The 20,952-nt window shown below is 39.7% G+C and overlaps 1 protein-coding gene across 5 annotated transcripts in view; it reads left to right on the forward strand.

Annotated features, from left to right (window-relative positions):
* FRMPD1 (FERM and PDZ domain containing 1) overlaps window positions 1–20,952 on the forward strand; it is a 74,188-nt gene that overhangs the window by 45,293 nt on the left and 7,943 nt on the right. For 2 of the 5 annotated variants that reach the window (XM_083357173.1, XM_083357174.1), the window contains exons 6-13: window positions 1,915–1,960; window positions 6,981–7,088; window positions 10,935–11,030; window positions 12,222–12,347; window positions 13,846–13,965; window positions 15,674–15,810; window positions 16,157–16,283; window positions 17,831–17,926. In XM_083357173.1, coding sequence (XP_083213299.1) covers window positions 1,915–1,960; window positions 6,981–7,088; window positions 10,935–11,030; window positions 12,222–12,347; window positions 13,846–13,965; window positions 15,674–15,810; window positions 16,157–16,283; window positions 17,831–17,926 — 856 coding nt within the window. Of the gene's footprint in view, window positions 1–1,912; window positions 2,067–6,980; window positions 7,089–10,934; window positions 11,031–12,221; window positions 12,348–13,845; window positions 13,966–15,673; window positions 15,811–16,156; window positions 16,284–17,830; window positions 17,927–20,952 lie in introns of those variants that run through there. The other 3 variants (XM_083357176.1, XM_083357175.1, XM_083357177.1) reach the window with 3 other exon arrangements.

Consider the following 20,952-nt stretch of genomic DNA (forward strand, 5'->3'; position numbering starts at 1 on the left):
ACAGGAAGTAATAGTATTCAAAAGAAGCATCCTGACCTGAGCGAAATAATTTGACAGTTCTTTGGATCCCGGCCTGTCTTTCAATACACAGAATTATCGTAGAAAAACAGGAACATCCATTCTTCTTCACAGAGAGTAACAAGGCAGGTTTCCCACACTGCTTTGATACTGTTTGCAGGCTCAACTTTGGCCCAGGTGAGATAGCAGAAATCAGAATGGTACAAATTAGAAAGCACTAACAAAGTTGGTGAAGCTGCATGGGAATCAAAACTTAGCTACAGGCTCAGTTATAATAAATTAGGAAGGACATTAGTGCCAAATTCTTCACTGAAAAGGTGCATTTTGAGAAGCACATGTATGGTTATCTAGCAAATATTCTGGGAGGCTGTTTCAAGTAAGGGAGAGAAAAGAAGAAAGGATGGAGCTGTTTGAAAGAGTAGAAGAACCTTGGATGGTGGTATGAAATAACTAAAATTCATAAGCTGGAGCTTATTTGGTTGGTGTAAAGAGAAGAACTGGTTGGTTGATTGTGGAGGACACTGAAAGTCAGAGCAAACAACCTGTACTAAATTCTGGTTGAACAGGAAGATATTATAGCAATGTAAGGAGTACCATATGACCAGAGCAATGAGAATAGGGCATGGTTTGGGCATGTGAGTGGGACGCGGTGGCTCAGTGGGTTAGGACGCTGAGCTTGTCGATCAGAAGATCGGCAGTTTGGCGGGTCGAATCCCAAGTGCCGTGTAGCAGAGTGAGTGCCTGTTACTCGTCCCAGCTTCTGCCAACCTAGCAGTTCGAAAGCATGCAAAAATGCAAGTAGAAAAATAGGGACCACTACGGTGGGAAGGTAACAGCGTTCCGTGCTCCTTTGGCGTCCAGTCATGCCGGCCACATGACCACGGAGACGTCCTCTGACAAGCGCTGACTCTTTGGCTTTGAAACAGAGATGAGCACCGGCCCCTAGAGTTGGAAACGACTAACACGTGTGTGCGGGGGAACCTTTACCTTTACCTTTACCTTGGGCATGTGAGTAGAGCAATGTGAGATCAGAGAGGAAGAAATTAATTAAGGCAAATTTAGTTTAGGCATGGTTAGGAAGGTATTAGCCCGAAGTATTTCTGGAGGAATGCTTAAAGTATTATTAAAAGGAAAGTGATATAATTTGATAATAGACTGTATAACGGGCAACAAATGATTAATGCAAAATTACCAACATGTACAACAGGGTGAATGGTAATACTGAATACAGAAAGTATAGGGAAAGAAGGAGGTGGGCAGGATTTTTTCTCTAACCCATATTATGTATGAGATTGATAGCTACTTCCAGGCTAAATATAGATGAAATTGAGGGAGACTGGAGGGAAAGGGCAGAGTTGGAAATTATCTGCCTTTAGAGGTAGAGGTAGTCCTCGACTTAGGACACAATCGAACCCAACATTTCTGTTGCTAAGCAAGACAGTTGTAAAGTGAATTTTGCCCCATTTCCGAACCTTTCTTGCCAGAGTTGTTAAGTGAATCACTGCAGTTGTTAAGTTAGTAACACCATTGTTAAGTGAATCTGACTGGCCCACTGAATTTTCTTGTCAGAAGGTCGCAAAAGGTGATCGTGTGACCCCAGGATGCTGCAACTGTCATAATTATGAGTCAGTTGCCAAGCATCTGAATTTCGATCATGTGACCCTGGGGATGCTGCAGTGGTCATAAGTGTGAAAAACGGTCATAAGTGCTGTTGTAACTTTGAATGGTCACTAATGAACTGCTGTAAGTCGAGGACTACCTTTATTGAAAATGACGCCATTTTGGGGGCGTTCGTAGCAATGCCTTCAAATAGCAGAAAAAGGAGTGTGCTCTCCTTGTTCCCCATCCTGTGTATTCAAACCTGTGTTGTTTTATTTTATTATATTGTCTTAACAGGGAATCGCAAGGCACTCTCCAGTTTACAGTTCTGCGATGCACCTCGGTAAATTGCCCTCATGTACCACTGGTGTTTGAGTTGCTCCTTGGAGGGTAAGGTTTGGCCTCCTGATGGGTATGCAAATGAGATCACAAATACGAAGTTCCAGGAGGTAATTTTAGAGATACGATGGGCGGGAAATAATGCCCAGATGAGGGAGTTGATGTATTAGGGCGGGGGTCCCCAACCCCTGGTCCGTGAACCGGGACCAGACCACAGGATGCCAACAACCGGGCCGCACAAACAAGCAAAACCCCACAGGCAACACACAAAACCACGCACTCTCTGGTCCATGGAAAAACGTTTCTCCACGAAACCGATCCCTGGTGCCCAAAAGGTTGGAGATCTCTGTATTAGGGGATCCTTGGGCAAGAATGGTGAGATGCTTGCCAATAAAAGTAAGGTAAAGGGTAGCCATGTTGACATCACTGGACTATTGTCACCCAGATGTGGTGGTGTTAGTCTATAGAGTGCTGGACTTCGGTTCAAGCTATATATTACACCCCAATGTGTAGAGCAGGATATTGTCAGATTATTTAGATCAGACATGTCAAACACAAGGCCCGGGGGCCGGATCCGGCCCGCAAAGTGGTTTCATGCGGCCCGCGAAGCCATCCTGGAAACAGTGAGGGAACGGCCCCCACTGCCTTGGCCCTGGCCCAGAGACCCTCCTTCTGCCAGAGACCCTCAGATCTGTCCCACTCCTGCCCAGGCCCCCATAGGCACCCTTGATGCCAACGATGTAGAGCTGGCCACGCCCACCCAGTAGGCCATATGCACTCTAGCCACACCCACCCAGTAGGCCACGCCCACCCTGGCCATACCCACCCGGCCCCCTGTGGGCAACCGCAATGCTGATGGGGCCCTCAATGAAATTGAGTTTGACACCCCTGATTTAGATGGAGGAAAATTGATTTTGGGAAGTAGACAGAAATTTAAAAAGTAATAAGGCATAGGACATACTTAGCCCTGAGCTTTCCAATGCATTATAGACTCACTTCAAATCATCCTCAAAATATGTTTGGAGTAAAATAAAGCTTCAAAATGACAAAGTTAAGCTCAACTTCTAATGGCTTCATGTCTATTTTGTTTAGATAGATAGATAGATAGATAGATAGATAGATAGATAGATAGATAGATAGATAGATAGATAGATAGAAAGATAGATCAGATATAAAGTAAGAAAAAGAAAGCAGAGAAATCAAAAAGTATAGGAAAAGGAGAAAAAGAAAAGCTAAAGAAAAATAGAAAAGAAAGAAAAGAAAAGTGACTTCTGATATTCTTCATATCAGTTGTAAGTACAATTATATTTTAATCTCTCTTAAATTACATAATACTCTTCTTTCTATAATCTATCCTGTGTAATCATCAAAGTCATAAATCATAAGTTCATTTTTTTCATTTCTGTACAAAAAATTGATAAGAGATTTCCAATCACCAATTTCTAGGAAGTGTTCTCAATAACCTATAGCTTTACGATTTCCTTGCAGTCCCCAGTATAAATGCTGATCTGTTCTGATCCTGCTTACCTTTTTGAGATCACTCAAGGTCAATTAGGCAATCCCATCCAACTGGATAAAGCTACTGTATTAAAAACATAAAACTGAATCCAGTTCAGATTCTTGTAACAATGAAATGTTGGTAGTGTATATTTGATTGCATTGCAATCAGTTTCTTTGTATACATCCAATGAATTTTTATTCCTTCCAGCTATTGTTCAATGCTGCTGCCCTATGCATAGCGATTGGCTCCATTGATCTGAGTGGCTTACAAAAGAACATACATACACTGCACTATAATCACACTACATCCGCAAATTCTGAAAATATCGTTTTTGCTCCTACAACAGAACTTTTCTTTCCCCCCCCCCACCACCACAGTGGTCTGTCTTTGAAACACAGGCTTTACTCTGCTTAGCTTTCTAGCTAGATGTTGCCTCTCTCAAGTCCAAATATTTATATCTGCATTTAAATCCATCCAGGAAGCGTTGTTCATGGGAAGGGGAAATATGAATTTGTAGTACCGTAGATAAATATAAGTGGAAAGACCAACTGCAGTCCACCCCAACACCTCCCTCTAGAAGCAATTTTCCCTATAAAATGACATTTATAGGCATTTGTATTCTATAATCTGAGGACTCCTGTATAATGCTGGAGTCCCCATTCAAAGAATCAATGACTTGAGTGCCATCATACAAACATAAAAAAATGCTCTCTTGTGGAAAGTTAAACCATTGGACCACCTTGCCCAGGATTGTTCCCCAAGGACAGGCAACTGCAGTGCAGTGTATGCCTCCCAGCATACACAAAGGACAGCACAGCAGGAGGCTGATGGTGCAGATCAGCAGAGGGGCTGGACAGCTCCGGGCGATAACTGCTCACTCAGGATAAGCCTAATGAGTTAAGCTGTTGACAGCCCCAGGCATGGTCAGCCTGGTGGGAAGCCAGGATCTACACCCATTGTCACCTGCACTGGCAGGAAGCCCAGGTTTGAACTGATTGGATGCCATCCACCTGGGCAGGTACAAATAGACGCCAGGCTTCCCTGTTTCCCCAGTTCGTTCTGCTCAGAATAAACTCATCTTTACCCCAGCTCTGTGTCCGTCTCTATGTGAAGCACGCGACTTTACATGCAGCTTCTTTACTGCCATCAGATCATGGTGAGAACCCATCACCCAAAAGGCTCCGTGTCTTGGGTCAGCAAAAAATAGCAAATTAAGAAGTGGAATAAGCCCACTTAAGAACAACTTATTTGAGGTTTTTTTTTAAAAAAAATAGTCCAGACAACCTAATATGGGAGGGAGTACACAGGGAATTGTGCCGCCGCTCTTTTCAGCAGTGCCATCACATTGTCACCCTGCCCTTTTAGTCCTTGATAAGGAAAACAAGCATTGCCCTGGCTGCAAAAGGCTTGCTTGGCCCTGGTCCATCCCGACAGTCACAATTCTCCAGGGCTTTCAATCTGCCGCTCTAGATTCTTTGGAGCTGAAGAAGTTACAGATAGAACTTGAGAGCTTTCAGCATGCAAAATGCCATGAAATAATGCCTTAAATCTTGCCTTTGTGTGCAGATGTATCTGTGGGTGATAAAATACAAACCTATTCTGAAATTATTGGTAAACTGACATCATCAGGGTGCATAGCACTTCACAAAGAATAACACCGCCTTGAGACTCTTTGCCTGAGGTCTTCAAACTTGGCCCTTTTATGACTTGTGGACTGGCTGAGGAGTTCTGGGAGTTGAAGTCCACAAGTCATAAAAGGGCCAAGTCTGAAGACCCCCCTGCTCTTTGCAGTCTCGACTTTGGTCCAGGTGAGATTACAGAAATCAAAATGGTGAAAATTAGAAAGCACTAACCAAGCTGGTGAAGAGGCATGGGAATCAAGACTTAGTTACAGGCTCAGTTGTAATAAATTAGGAAGGACATTAGTGCCAAATTCTTCACTAAAAACGTGCATTTTGAGAAGCAAGTACCGTATTTATCGGCGTATAACACGCACTTTTTCTTCCTGAAAATAGGGGGCAAATGATGTGTGCGTGTTATACGCCGATATAATGTTAATGACCCATTATCCGAAGCTGCAGCTGAAATTTCCTTTTTAAAATGAGGTGCGTGTTATACGCCGGTGCGTGTTATACGCCGATAAATATTCTGGGAAGCTGTTTCAAGTAAGGGAGAGAAAGGAAGAAGCTGTTTAAAAGAGTAGAAAACCTTGGATGGTGGTATTAAAAAAAATAAAGTTCATAAGCTGGAGCATATTTGGTTGGTGGAAATAGAAGAACTAGTAGGACAATGCATTTGTGAGTAATAAAATACAAACCTATTCTGAAATTGTTGGTAAACTAACAACCTGTTTACTGTTCACTCCGGTGGGTTGAATGGTGTTGATACGAGTTCTGAGCTGTTTGGGGCATGTGTGAAACCAACTGCTTGGAACTAGTTGTCCTTCTCTGTGCATTGGAACCATTTTGCATTTATTTCTTAGACCTGCTAATTCAGAGATTGAATTGTTCTGGGATGTTGCGTTTCTCTCCTGATTTTTTAATATATTTAATTGCAATTAAAAATTTACCACCAGCCCTAACTCAGGAAGTGCATGCATTAAGGGATGATAGAAATTGAGAAGACATTGAAAATTGGCACCGCAATATGTTCATCAATATTTGTGGTGGGATGCAGTAAAAGTTCAATTTGCTTCCAGATAGTCCTATCAAAGCAGGTTTGCTTAGTTTAAGGGTGGTGAAAACCACTGCAGTGAAGAGACATGAAAGAAACTGATAGATGCACAGTGTTGACAGTAATCAGAGTATTTTTCCCCCAACCAAGACAATGCAAGAATTCAGGGTCTGGTAATGAGTTGAGTGGTGGAAGATGATATACATCTTCACTCATCACATACCGGGTAGTTACAAAAAAAACCCATATTACGCTGACTTGTCTTCACTTAACATACAGTAAAACCTTGTCTACTACAAGGCAGTGTTGATGGCCATTAAATAACTATCACTGTGATAGCAATTAGTCATGACAAAAAATAAAATAAAAATAAAATAGATATTCTAGGAGTTGGAGTGGCATGGTGATCTAGAGGTGAAGACTCTTGCCTCCCAGTCGGAAGGTTGAGAATTCAATCCTAGACAGCAACAGATGTTTCTCTATCAGGGCACAAAGAGAAAATATCTGCTGCGAACTTTACTTTGCGTAGGTGTCAGGGCATCTGGCCAGTAAATGCTCAGCTCCATTCAGTCACCCTGACCCGAAGCAAGGGTTTATAGGGTCGCGAAAAGAAAAAAATATTATTCCGGGAGGTGTTTTTTTTTTAAAAAAAAAGAAAAAATGGTGGGAAGGTTCCAAATTACCCACCTTTTGTACTTAATGGTGCCTTGCTCTAATCCAGCAAGCTTTTGATGGCCCTACTCTTCTTGTGATTCTGTTTCAATTTCTGTTGTGAGAAAGCGTTTAGTGCTCTCAGAGTTTGTGACTGTGTTGTGTAATAGTTTGCCAACCCATTGCTGTTGTTTTTCAGGGTGGCCCTAAATCATCTTTTCTTACAGCGGAAAAAAGAGCCAGGCTAAAAACAAATCCTGTTAAAGTCCATTTTGCGGAAGAAGTTGTTGTGAATGGACATAATCAGGTTTGTGCCATTGCTATTGCCAAGCCATATGGAATAGTTGGCTTTAAAATTTGACAGGTAGATGAAATTACATATTAAGCTAACTGCGCTGCTGAGAGTGAGCATGAAACAAAGATGACTTGGCCTTTTCACAGTTGCTATCCCCTCCAACCTAAATATATTTGCACTTTGTCAGATCGATCGATCCATGTGCTTGAGGTCATTTGAATCAAGTAGGATACCACTGAAAAATAAAGAAAAATCTCTCTTGTTGCTAGAAGGAAAAGTCTTGTTAAAAGTCTATGTGTCAGTAAACGTGCTGAAGTAAAATTGTCCTTAGTATTCTTGGAAAAATAAATGGAATGGAATGATAAGGTTACCAGAGGCAATGGGAGAGTCAAAAAGTCAAAATAGTAGTCATGGTCATGAAGCTTCAGGATTATTATTTTTTACATGCATATTTGAGTTGTGCAATTGCAGAGGCCATCTTAAATTTTTGTAACAGCTCTTGCAGACATTCCTGATTTTTTCTGTGCGGACATATTTTTATGTACACTGTTTCTCCTGCTGGGGTATTAACAAACAGTGTAATTGCAAAATTGTTAATCTTAAAAAGTAGGGATCACCTGCATTCCTCCAAGTTTCCAGAACCTCATATAAGTTGACTGTTGTTCCTGGGAATTTGGAAATAGTCAAGAGGCTCAAGTTGCCCATTTCTGCATGGGGTATTAAACAGAATCCTACTTTTTCCCCAATATTTTTCTGTTTACAAACCTGTGAACACTTTGCTACAGTTTTTACCTGGCAGAGATGAAGAAAACCTTCCATTTTGCTTTTGCTTAGTTTCCCTTTTTACAATTATGTTGATCTCAGTTTGAAGTTTTTGTTTGTTTGTTTGTTTGTTTGTTTTAAAAGTCCTCACAAACATTCCGGCCAATTTTTGTGGGTATCTTCTAGTAATAAACACAGCATGTTTCTAGTTCACATATTTTATCTGTCCTTTTCTTTAATGCAATCCATTTTCATGTATCGTGCCTACTGATACAATGCACTTTTCTTTAAAACATTCAATATGCATATTTTAAATTTGAAAGCTGCATGGAAAAATTCAAATATTGCGTGAATATCACTGCAGTTCCAACTGCGTGTTTCTTGGAAAATGTGAAATCAGTAGTTTTACATTACAATGCAAAACCAGACCTCTTGATCTCCAATTTCTACTCACATTGCTTGTGGTCTAGCCTTTTTTCTTCGGCTCAGTCAAGGATTATAAGCTCATGGATATATAATAGTAGGCATTGTTTTATATACAGGGATCTCTCATAAGTCCATCCACTCTATCCATGCAGGAAGATAACTTTCCCAGATAATTTATAGTACTTTTCCAGTCGGCACAGCAACCTTCATAGGAGGGCCTATCACAGTAGCAATTTTAAATGGAATATTACAGCTGAAGTAAGATTTTTTTGGAAAAATCCCAGAAGTGCTTTCACAGTGTTGGCCTGAAGGCATAAATTGTTGATGAGACGAAATGCTTTTAAACCTTACTTGTCCAGGGTAAGGCTTGTACATCGCCCTGTGGCAATCCTCTGCATGGGTCATCTGAGGAATCTGGCTATGTAAATGATGATCTCCCCTCAATTCTGCTATGCTGCCTCATCATGGGAGAGAGGGGGGGAGTTTTTCCTGAGAAGAATGAGCAAAGAATGCTGGGAGAATAGTATATAACCCCAGCAGGGTCACCAAAGTTGAAGGTCATCTTAGATGCCCAGCTAAAGCAAGTAGGCACTATCGGGCAATATAGAAAGATGTTGAACGCGGATGCCTACATTAATTCATAGTGTATGGGAGAAAGCAAAGATGAATCACTTCCCTATTTTACCAAGAAAACCCCATGACTAGACAAGATAAAGTGATTATATAGTATTGAATGATGGGCCTCTTGGGTCAAATGGCACCCAATAGGCTACTGAGAAAGAGCTGATTGTGTTTGCCACATGGCTGGAGTAAAGCCCTTTGGGAGTTGCTGTGCCAGCAAAGAAAATCTAAAGCTACAAAGGCAAAATTACGATGGGAACATGGAATAGGTTCAATGCTAGTGAAAGATAAATCAATTACACATGGATATCTTTTAGGAAAAGGGACGCGGTGGCTCAGTGGGTTAGGACGCTGAGCTTGTCGATCGGAAGGTCGGCAGTTTGGCGGGTCGAATCCCGAGTGCCACGTAACAGAGTGAGCGCCTGTTACTCGTCCCAGCTTCTGCCAACCTAGAGTTCGAAAGCACGTAAAAATGCAAGTAGAAAAATAGGGACCACGATGGTGGGAAGGTAACAGCGTTCCGTGCACCTTTGGCGTCTAGTCATGCTGGCCACATGACCACGGAGATGTCCTCGGACAAGCGCTGGCTCTTCGGCTTTGAAACGGAGATGAGCACCGGCCCCTAGAGTCGTAAACGACTAGCACGCATGTGCGGGGGAACCTTTACCTTTACCTTATCTTTTAGGACTGGAATTTCAGTCAGAGGATATGGAAGCACTGGCTAGTTTCTACCTTTTAAGATCAACTGTCAAAAGTGAAGGAACCAACAGTCCAGAAATATGACACAGACCAGCATTTGGTAGAATAGCAGCAAAGGTTTTGGTAAAGGATAGTCAGATGCTACGACATGTCTAGACCTCCAACGATTAGAATCATGCAGGGCATGGTTTTTCTAGTGACACTCTACAGAAGTGAAAGTTGGACTTTGAAGGAAAAGGATAAAAAGAATTTTGCCTTTTTTGAAACTTGGTGTTAGAGAAGACACTTGAGAATACCAGATATAGCCAAAAAAAACCCAAACCCCACTCCAAATCTCATTTCACTGAGCTATTCCTTACTTTTTGTTCTAATTGTATCTATCCAAAATTAAAGGGCAAGGTGACAGTGCCTTAAAATTTCATGATAATCAAAAAAAAAAATTTTTCGCTCCAGCCATTCAAGTGCCTGGAAAGACATTTCTAAATTAGGACTATACCACTTAAAAGACCAATTCTTATTCCTGGAGAAGTTCATTATTCTTTGTGAAGAAATTTTAAAAAGAACCTCCTTGGAGATCTTTAAAAAAATACAAGATGCTGAGCAAAAGAAAAAACCCTTTGGAATTGCAAAATTACCTCCTAACTCTTATTTCACAAGGCATATCCCTTCTTCGGAGCCTTTAAATCAATGGAATGACATTTCTCAAATGCTCTGGCCCTACTGCCAAACAAAACAAAGCATGGCTGCAGACTTGAGAACTGACTGAATTAACTGAATTCTGCCCATAGAAAACAGGAAAAAGTAATAAACTCTATTCTGGGTAAGGTAACAAGCTCTGAAGTATTGGGAGGATGTCTGGAATCTGAAAACCACAAAGAATTATCCTTTTTGCTATCTCCAAAGCATGTGGCAGTGTTTTAACTTCTCCACAAGGAGGCTGCTTTATAGCACTAGAATTAAATTTAATCTTTTGATTTCTCTCACTTTTACCCAAGAGACAACAGAAAGGCAAACAACAGGAAGGCTAATTCTTGACTTAACAGTGTTTATTTCCTGCTCTGTAACCTCTGGCTGGCAAGCTTGCTCTATAGATAGTAAAATAAATGCTGAACACTAAACATACAACAGCACCTCAACGTGGCAAAATGTTCTTTAAAATGTAAATGTTCCCAAACCCTATTAAGCCATGTAAGCTATTAAGGGACTCACAGAAAAACCCCAGAATTTAGCAAAGTTTACTTTCTGCTAAGAACTCCCTTTGATCCTCAGTAAAGTGACTGCTGTACGTTTCAGACAGAATTTGAGAGTCAGACTTATTAATTGGATGCCACCTTTTGTGTGTTTATCTAGGGAAGTTCTCTTCTGTGTATGCCCAATGTTCTCAAAGTCTATTTAGAAAATGGGCAGACTAAAGCTTTCAAGTTTGAAGCAAACACAACAGTCAAGGTATGTTTAAATATAATATATGATTAGATGTTGGTTTAGGAGCTCTCACTTGGCAATGGTGGCCACTTGGGGGCTGGGCCTGTGAATATTTCTCAAACTCTCCACTATATTGTATGATGTATTATGAATAGAAATTGAATAAAAGAGGATAGATGCTCATGTAACTCCCTTTAAATTCAGTGACTAAAGCCAGAAGATGAATACATTGCTACAACATCTACAACAATAATGGAAAATATAAGGAGCCTTGGTGGAGCAGTGGGCTAATGCCTCCTTAAGTAACACCAGCTGCCTGCAATTAGTGCAGGTTCGCATCCCACCAGGCTCAAGGTTGACTCAGCCTTCCATCCTTCCGAGGTAGGTAAAATGAGGACCCAGATTGTTGGGGGCAATTAAGCTGACTTTGTAATAATGCCGCTTGGGGTGTGTGTGAAAGCCCTAATAAGCAGGCATATACATAGAATGAAGGCTACTGCTAAGCTTGTAAGCCGCCCTGAGTCTTCGGAGAAGGGCGGGATATAAATGGAATTAAAATAAAAATAAATAAAATAAAAATAAAAATAAAAAATTGTGAGCAGGTAAAGTAACAAATCTGGTATATGGTAGAAACTCTTGGAGCCTCATGGACCAAACAACGTATTTCAATATTTTTGTTTGTTGAAGTGTCTTAAAAATAGAATAAGAAAGCAATCAATTAGCCAACTTGCCTCATCCATAATGCTGCCTGTATTTTTTAACGCTCATAAATATGGTTGGGACATGATCCACATTTAGCCAAGTAGCAGATTTTATTGTAGCCTATGGTTAATGCCCTTCATTGCAAATTTTATTTTCTAATGTATAGTAATACGTACTTAACGATCAGAGAAATCAGTAGTACAAATCTTAATCCTCTATATCTCTGTCCTGGATGGTATTCTATTTTGATTCTAATCCATTTTCAAATTGTTATCAGATTACATTGCAGTCAACAATGGGGTTTGTTGTCAGTATGCTACACTAGCCAAGATTGTGTGCCAAAAAATTCTTATGCATTTGAATGGCTTCTCCATCATGAATCAGATCTGCTGCACCTTTTGCCATGTGTACAATTATCCTTGTGAACGATTAAGGACATCATTGTTTGTTCCCAGATAATTTCTACATGTTGTTGAAATTGTGATATTTTTTTTAAAACCCCATAAATGATAGGATATTATACTCACTTTGAAAGAAAAGCTGTCCATTCAAAGCATTGAACATTTTGCCTTGGTTTTGGAAGAACAGTATAATGTGTTGAAGATGTATCTTCTGCATGATGATGAGCTCATTGAACAGGTGAGTTTCACTGCTTTCGGACATTTGTGTTGGTGGGGGGCAAATTAATGAAACTTTTGCCTGGAGATACTAACCAGTGCAGGGCGGTTAGAATTGCTCACTTTGGCATTTTGTCTTCTGCTTCATAATCCATAGATTGGGAGAGTATGAACTCCAATTATCAATTCCTGTCAGCTTGGCCAGCATGGCTAGTGATAACAGACATGGGATTTATAGATCAGTCACATTAATAGAACCACAAGTCTCACACCTTCCAAAATGGAAATATGTATCCCTTCGAAATATATGACTGATGGAAAACTAGGTCTCTGATTCAGAACATTGCACGCTTGTAAACCTGTTTATATAGCGGCAGCCTTACTGAAACAATACCAGTTTTCATTTATTGGTTTATGGCGGTAATAAGGACTTGCTTTGATATGAATATCAGTTTCCCTGGAATCTATTTTCATGAACTCTTTTCAACACAGTGTTAAGAGCTGTCAATTTGTTATTCAAAGTAAAATTTTAAACACCCTCTTAGAATTTGTATAATCTTATTACAAATGGTAGACCATAAATGTTTATTTAATACCACTTTGTTTTCTTTAAAGTACCACTGAATTGTACTTAAGTCATGCTTAAGTGGATTTAATATAAATTGCTTCCCTAATGAATCTTGAAATGAAGATAATACATACAAGATCTATTTCTCCAATTCTTTCTTCCAGAACGGCAAGCATTCGCCTTGCTATAATAGTAGATAATGAATGATCGAGTTTGAAACTTTTAGATAGGATTTTCCATCCTTTTGGGTTTTTTGATGAGATCCACATAGATTGGGTTTCCCCAAAGATTTGGGTGATCCTATATCCCTCCCTATCTTTGGCAGCTCTATCTGAATTTTGAAGCTGAACTGTTTTGAGCAGCTGTCCATCATTTCACCATTGGATCACAGATGCTCATTTTATCTGATTGCTTTCCTAAATTGTGTACATAGCCAAAATAAAAACCAAAATATTGGTGATTGCTGAGTAATTTTGTTACAAGAAAGAGGAATGGTGGCGATTGCACAAATTTGCAACTAATTTATTTTGAAATATATTTACATATAATTCTGCACAATTTATTCTGCTTCTACCATATATGGCGAGGGTCAAGAAGTTAGATGGGATTCTGAAGCCACATTCCACTGATCACTCAAAACTTTATAATGGGAATTCCACTGCCTTCTGGAACTTCACTAGAAATTTCCCACACTTTTCCAAGCAGCTATACAGTATTTAATGCTTTTTATCAAAATATCTTAGCAGATATTCACTGGAAGCTGGTTTTTAATTAGAAGGATTTTTGTTATAGTGGTAATATGCTATAGACTCTTTATCTATCTATCTATCCATTTCCATCTATCTATCTATCTATCTATCTATCTATCTATCTATCTATCTATCTCTATCTAATCTAATCTACCTAATCTATCGATTCTATTGAATCTATCGAATCTATCTCTTTGTTTCAGGTGGTTCAGAGGAAAGAGTCTCATCATTATCGATGCCTCTTCAGAGTCTGCTTTATACCCAGGGATCCATTACATCTCTTGCAGCAAGATCCAGTGGCTTTTGAGTATCTCTATTTGCAGGTGAAATAAGAGTGCTTTGTGGGCTTTTCCTGACTTGGTTAGGTTTCATCAATAAATAACACAAGCCCAAGATGAATCATACAAGTTTATTCATCCATAACAATGTTGGTGTCTTCACATAGCGAATACAGATGAGTATAACACTGTACTGCACAACACTAATGGTAACTTTTCAAATTGTTTGAACACATTTGGAACTGTTCAAGAATTAATATATGTCAGAAATTTTGACTTTAATTTTTTGTACAAGTATTTTATAACTACAAAGACAAACAGGAAAAAATAAAGGTCAAATTGTGTGTCCAAATATGATATATGTGCAAAGGTAAGAGTGGGGTAAGGATTGGATAGTAAACTAGGGCTGAAGAATGTGTTTTTCTATAGTAATTTATTTATTCACAGGATACTGTAGTTTTAAAGATAATTGTTTCAGGTTTTCCATGAGTGCAGATCTCTTTGTGAGAGTAGAAAGAGGCTTCACAAATTTAATAGGTCAGTAAGAAAAGAAAAATATCGCTAAGGGCCTAGTACTGTCATTTACTGATTTAAAATTTGCATCTCTGGCTTAGAGTAAGCTAGCTTTCACTGGGGGCAATCTATACTGCGAATTTTGTTAAACATTTTTCACTTCAATCTTCAATTTCCCTTGGATTCTGTTTCCACCCTGTATTTTCAGTATGATCGCTTGTTCTTATGAGTGAAAAACAGAAATAATCTTTAAACAACCAATTGTAAAGTCCAAGAAATTCATCAGCAGTGACTGCAATCTACCTTACTGTCAAAAAAAATATCAATATTCTAACATGTTCCTAGATGGAGGCTTACATAGAAATGTCCAGATATTATGCCTATTCAGATACACATATAGGCTGCAATCACAGATTACACTCAACTTTATGTAATGTACTTGTATTGTCTTACTGTATGAAAATAAATCACAGTTTTACAGCCTACAGTAGGTACTTGTTAGTGTGTTGTTTGCCTGGCATAATGTCCCAGTAGGAAGTAATGGGTGGTTTATGGTTTCCAGAATTATTCAAGCCTTACTTAGCAATCTAAGTTACAATGCTGTAAGTCAAAATAGGAAAGAAAGCAAATCAACAACTGGCAAGATAATAAGAATACTGTTATGTTTGAAAACAAATATAAATCTGTCTCTAATACACCCCTACATATTCTATAATGTGACATGTTAAATACCCAGCTATAAATATACCACAAGAATCTTTTGGTCAGTTTCTTTCTGTCCTAATTACATAGAGAAAAAGTGGGCTCAAAAATCTGGATTGGGTTGACATGTGCATGTCATGTCCCACTTGATTTCTCATATCAACATATGTGATGAATCACAGAATAACAGATTTAGAAGGGACCTTGGAGATCTTCTAGTCCAACCCCCTGCTCAATCAGAAGATAACTTTCTAGACAAATGACTCTCCAATCTCTTCTTAAAAGCTGAATGTGTGTTTCCAGATACAGAAGTTACAAATTCTCTGTCCTGCTAATAAATAGTGTGCATGTGTGAACCAGTATCAAATTATACATGGCCCAAGGAAATTAATTAAACATTGGGCTTTGCAGCCAAAATAATTGCCAAATGTTCTAACAGTAGAAACCAGTTCATACAATAACAGGGTTAGATTAAAGCAGCCTGGTGGAAGTATCTGTCTCTTTCTCTCCCCTTCTTAACCTGGCCCGTCCATTGCAGAGCTGTAGTGACGTGCTTCAAGAAAGGTTTGCTGTTGAGATGAAGTGCAGTGTTGCGTTACGGCTGGCTGCCTTGCACATCCAAGAACGGATAATCACCTGCGCTCAGCCACAGAAAGTCTCACTAAAGTATATTGAGTAAGTGAAAAGGCATTCAGTTGTAAAAATCTACTTAAAACGTCTCAAGGAAAATGTAGTGGATATAAAAAAAATAAGACATTAAGCCAAGGAGTTCAAAAGTGATCTGTCATATAAGTTGGACTTTTAGTTGAGTTGTTTTCATCCTTTGCTCTCCTTGGCTGCCCGCTTCTGGTGGATGCTTGTTGTTGTGAACAATGCCACTTCTGGTTCTGAAGCTAGCAATTGTCCAAACTACATCGCAGTCTTGAACTGTAACATTTATAGGATGGTGACTGCAAGTTCTGCCAGATGATCATTTGGGGGTAGGTTTTTTTCCTCTCTCTTTTTTTTCCTTATGCTACAGGAAGGATTGGGGAATAGAAAACTTTATTTCCTCAACTCTACTCCGAAACATGAGAGGCAAAGACATCAAAAAAGCTATCAGTTTCCACATGAAGAGGAATCATCTTTTGCTGGACCCAAGGCAAAAGGTAAAGTGCCTTTAAGACATCTAGGAAGGTCACCTTCTAGTGGAACTTGACTCTGTCTTCATCTTCCTTGTTAGAGCTCCAAGGACCCTTAAATCCTTTTTATTCCTGTATTTACTCTTATAGAAGCTAATTTTTCCTTTCCCAAACACCAGAACTTATTCTTTGAAAGCAAGGGGGCGCAGTGGCTCAGTAGTTAAAGACCTTGTTAGCTAGGTTTGAGTTCCACGTGAAGGGGTGAGCACCCTTCCTTGCATCACCTCCTGCAGTTTGAAAGTATGCGAATGTGAATACATAAATAGGTACCACTTTGGTGAGAAGGTAACAGCTTTCCATGTGCCTCAGCAGAGAGCCAAACTGGCCACATGATCACAGAAGTGTCTTCAGGTAACACTGGTCCCCTCAGCTAAGAAATGTAGATGAACCACCACCACCACCACCCCACAGTCTAGAGTCAGACATAATTGGGGAAACCTTTATTGTTGGAAAGTATAAGGAAGAATAGGAAATGTATTTCTGTAATAATAAAGCCAGTTCTTTTATTGGTGGGACCAAGATGCAGGGGTAAGCAACCTCAGCTCTTTTATGACTCATGGACTTCAACTCCCAGAATTCCTGAGCCAGCATGGCTTAGGAATTCTGGGAGTTGAAGTCCACGAGTCATAAAAGAGCTGAGGTTGGGTACCCCTGGGCTAGAAGATGCTTCATCTGTTGGCACTGGAGAGACTAGAAAATATCACTAGCCAGCAAAGTATAAAAGGGAGGAGGGGCTGTGTGGTTGTGTGTATATAAATAAAAATGATCCAGTCATTGACTAAAAAGGGTGATTTGATCTCCCTCTGGTCTGCATTAGAAAAACTAATAAGATAATAACACTTACTGTATGTTCCAAGAACACAGTGATGGGGAATTTTAGGATGTGCATCAACGATAAAAAAGTAGAATACCGATAAAGCTAATGAATAATTGCCTAAATTTGTGATTTGAATATGTATTTATCAATCGGGAATCAACTAATCTCATATTTTATTGTATTGTTCAAAGCTTGGGATAACTTTATTAGTTAAAGGGAAACACAATATTTTTGTGCTGAATATTTCTCTGTAATGCTTTCAGAAATACCGACAGTTCCCAAGGTAGTGTTCATTTAGTGAACACAATTGGAACCAGCAATTGTGATCAATAACTAAAGCAATCCTTAGGTAAAACTATAACTTACGATCTTACTTCAGCTTTCGTTTGCTTTTTTACTTGTGAAGATCATAAATGTGAACATTGGTCATAAAATTACTTTTTCATTACTATTGTAACTGTGAATGGTTGGTAAACAAGACAGTCAATAAACAAAAATTGCCCACATTTCTGATTCTGAAATGCCCCATAATACTGGTGGACAACTGGGACATTTGCCCCACTACTGTCCCAAGAATGTCATGGTAGTAATAGCTTGCTATATTATTACTATACCCAAATTTTACTGTATTAGATAGAACATAAGAGGCCAATTATAAAGATCTGGTTGTGTTAACTTTGTTTTTCAACAATTGCAGCATCTACTTTCCGCAGCTCAAGTGCGATTGTGTTACCTGCAGATTCTTGGAGACCTAAAACTCTACGGAGGGAAAATCTTTAATGCCACGCTCATGGTAAATTTATGACTTCTAATAGAAAAGAAAATATGTAGTTCAGGGCTGAACTGTTGGGTTCTTGGTGCTCTCTGAAATTGGCTGTTTTCTTGTAGATACAGGTAGTCCTAACTGGGACCAGCAACTGCTGCTAAATAGTTGCTAAGTGGAAAATCACATGACTGCAACTATGTTTTCCAGCTCAAAACTGATAAGATTTGGCTTTTGTTTGCCTTCCAACTACTCCCCACCCTTCGTATTGCTTGAGTGCTTGCTAATGTCTTGTACACATCAAAAGCAATGTGATTGCCATCGACACACGACATCAACAACTTACTCTCTTGAAATCCCTTCCTTTCCAATCTCCTTGCTCTGCAGGGAAAGCAGATGAGCGAGACAAAAATAAGTGATTTCCGTAGGCAATCTCTCTTTTGCCTGATCCTTCCGCCTTTTCCCATGAAGCGGAAATCACAAGGGATCACAAGAGAATCTTCTACACATTGAAAGCAATGTGATCGTGCTGGAAGTCTGAGGCTGGAAGCCACAGGCATGCTATTCAAGCAGCTTACAATACTGACTTGAAATCTCTTACTTTTCCATTTCTCCAGTCTGCAGTGCAGGAGGGGTGTTGGGGAAAAAAACAATTTATGTAAGCAATCTCTTCTTTACCTGATCCCTTCCTGCTGCCAACACAATCTGCTGGCTGTTTATAGCTACACCCTGATGGAATTAATCAAAGAAGAAAAACTAGGAGTCAGGTACACCATTCAATGTAAGGATTGTTACAGCCACTATGTAGACCAAACAGATGGCAGATTGCACCACAAACATCAAATGGCAGAAAAAAGACATGAACAGTGCTTTAATCTTGTAACACATAGACAGACTTGACCATAGCTTATACTGAGAAACTGTTAACATTTTAGATCAAGCCAAATGCAAAATGCTAGGGAATTCCTGAAAATTTTGGCATTCACACATATCAGTCATCAGTAGACACACAAACTCTACTTTACATACTATTCAAAAGACACAAAGCCTAGAAAGGAAATAAGCAACCTAGAACACATCCTGTTCCCAGCAGCCAAAACTTAGATAGGCAAAAAACAGGTGTGTGTGTGTGTGTGTGTGTGTGTGTGTATACATACAAACAACCAACTAACCTCACTCTCCTTTCCACTGATGGTGTTATCCAACTAACCCCACCTGGTAATGAAATGTCTGCAAGAAAACATCCAAGCTCAAAAAACATCAAGGACCCAACAGTTAAGATTTCTTTTTTACAGCAAAATAGTTTTTTAGTGAATGTCTCAGCCTTTCTACCACTGTGTTCAATTCTTCAAGCTACAGCATGAAAGCCAGGTCATCCCTGTAATTTATGGGGATTTTCTCAAGGGCATTGGGAATGTCATGATGCAAGGAAACCGTTCGAATCCTTTATTTGAAATAGCTAGGTCTCTGTCTTAAAATGACTTTTAAGACCCCTTGTCATCATTTACACCTTTCACAGATTAGAGAAAACAAGGCAGTTATTTGATTGTTTATTGATTAGAATTGAACCCCTTGCCATATAACCCAAAATTAAAATCCAGTGATTGAATGCCAGGACACATGCACACATCACAGACTGAAATACTGATGCAGTGACACAACCCAGGGTGTGGCAGTGTTAAGTCATCTATCACTGCTCGCATCAGAAGAACTTCCCTGTTTCCAATGTGGTGTACAGATGCCATTAAAGGAAAAAAGGAGGACTGGCACTTTTCCAAAACAAAGGATGGCATAGTAGTTAATGGGTTGAAGCAAGACCATGGAGCTGTCACTCTTAGTAATGCTATTGCTCAGCTATTACTTTGAGCTGTCACTCTTACTTGCCTTACTAATAGAGATCTGGTGTATTTACGATAGGAAGGGAGGGGCATCTTGAATTCATGGAGGGGAGGCAAGATGAAAATAAAATAGTGCCCATGTAGACGTCTCAGATTTTACACCAATAAAAAAGAATGTTGCTAATTCTATCTCATTGGATAGGTAGTTACTAGTGGGAGTAAGTGGTCCTGTAGATGCAAAAGAAGGGTTTTAAAACTGTTAGCACCTGGAATTGTGCTGGAAAGTAGAGAGGTAGGGACAGAGAAGAGTTTGCTTAGCCTTGCAAGAGTCTGGTCCAAGGTGAAAAAGTTGTCCATGACTGCAGCAAGTTTCAGAAGCACTCTTTGCTGTTGATGTTTAATGCGAGGCAATAAAGGAGAAGATGCCATTTGTGGTACACAAGGCCCAGTTATTTTAAGAGTTCTGAAATTCAATATCAGCATTAGAAATGTCAAGCCAAGTCTTTTCTGACTCTCATCTGGAAATAACCAGTAACCTGCTTTTCCTGAAGTCCACGCATGACACTATTTCTGTTTTGCTTGGAAGATAAATAGACCCATCATAATCATTTCTTCATCGCCATTTAGAAAGAGGCCTGATGCTACATATAGAGTCAGATGACGAACAGGCTGCTGCATGTTTGATGGGAAAAGGTTGTGCGCCTATATTTTGAATCTCTGGATTCAACTCTTTGCCCCATTAGTGTGTCTGTGTATAGCAGGGGTCTTCAAACTTGGCCCTTTTATGACTGGTGGACCTCAACTCCCAGAATTCCTCAGGCAGCCATCCTGGCTGAGGAATTCTGGGGGTTGAAGTCGACCAGTCATAAAAGGGCCAGGTTTGAAGACCCCTGATGTATAGATAACACATAGGATCAACCCAAGAAGGCCTACCCTCTGAGGCCTTGAGATGAAGCCACTGTTCTCTTTTACCCATTTTCTTCCCAGGACCAGCCTTGACACTCTCCTGCCAAATTAACTCGTTAGCCAGTCACCTTAAAAGCTGAGATCATTTCTCCGATCCACAAATTGTGAGGGGTCCACAGCTTGATCACGTCTATTAAGATGAGCTATGATAATCCAAAAATGTTCGGCAAATATGTGGAAATAGTAATTTCCTCAATTAATCAGTAATACAGAAAAAACAGACCTGCTGCCTTCATCCAGTGCTGGAGTTAA

This window comes from Vipera ursinii (assembly GCF_947247035.1).
Source record: "Vipera ursinii genome assembly, chromosome: 2".
NCBI lineage: Eukaryota > Metazoa > Chordata > Lepidosauria > Squamata > Viperidae > Vipera > Vipera ursinii.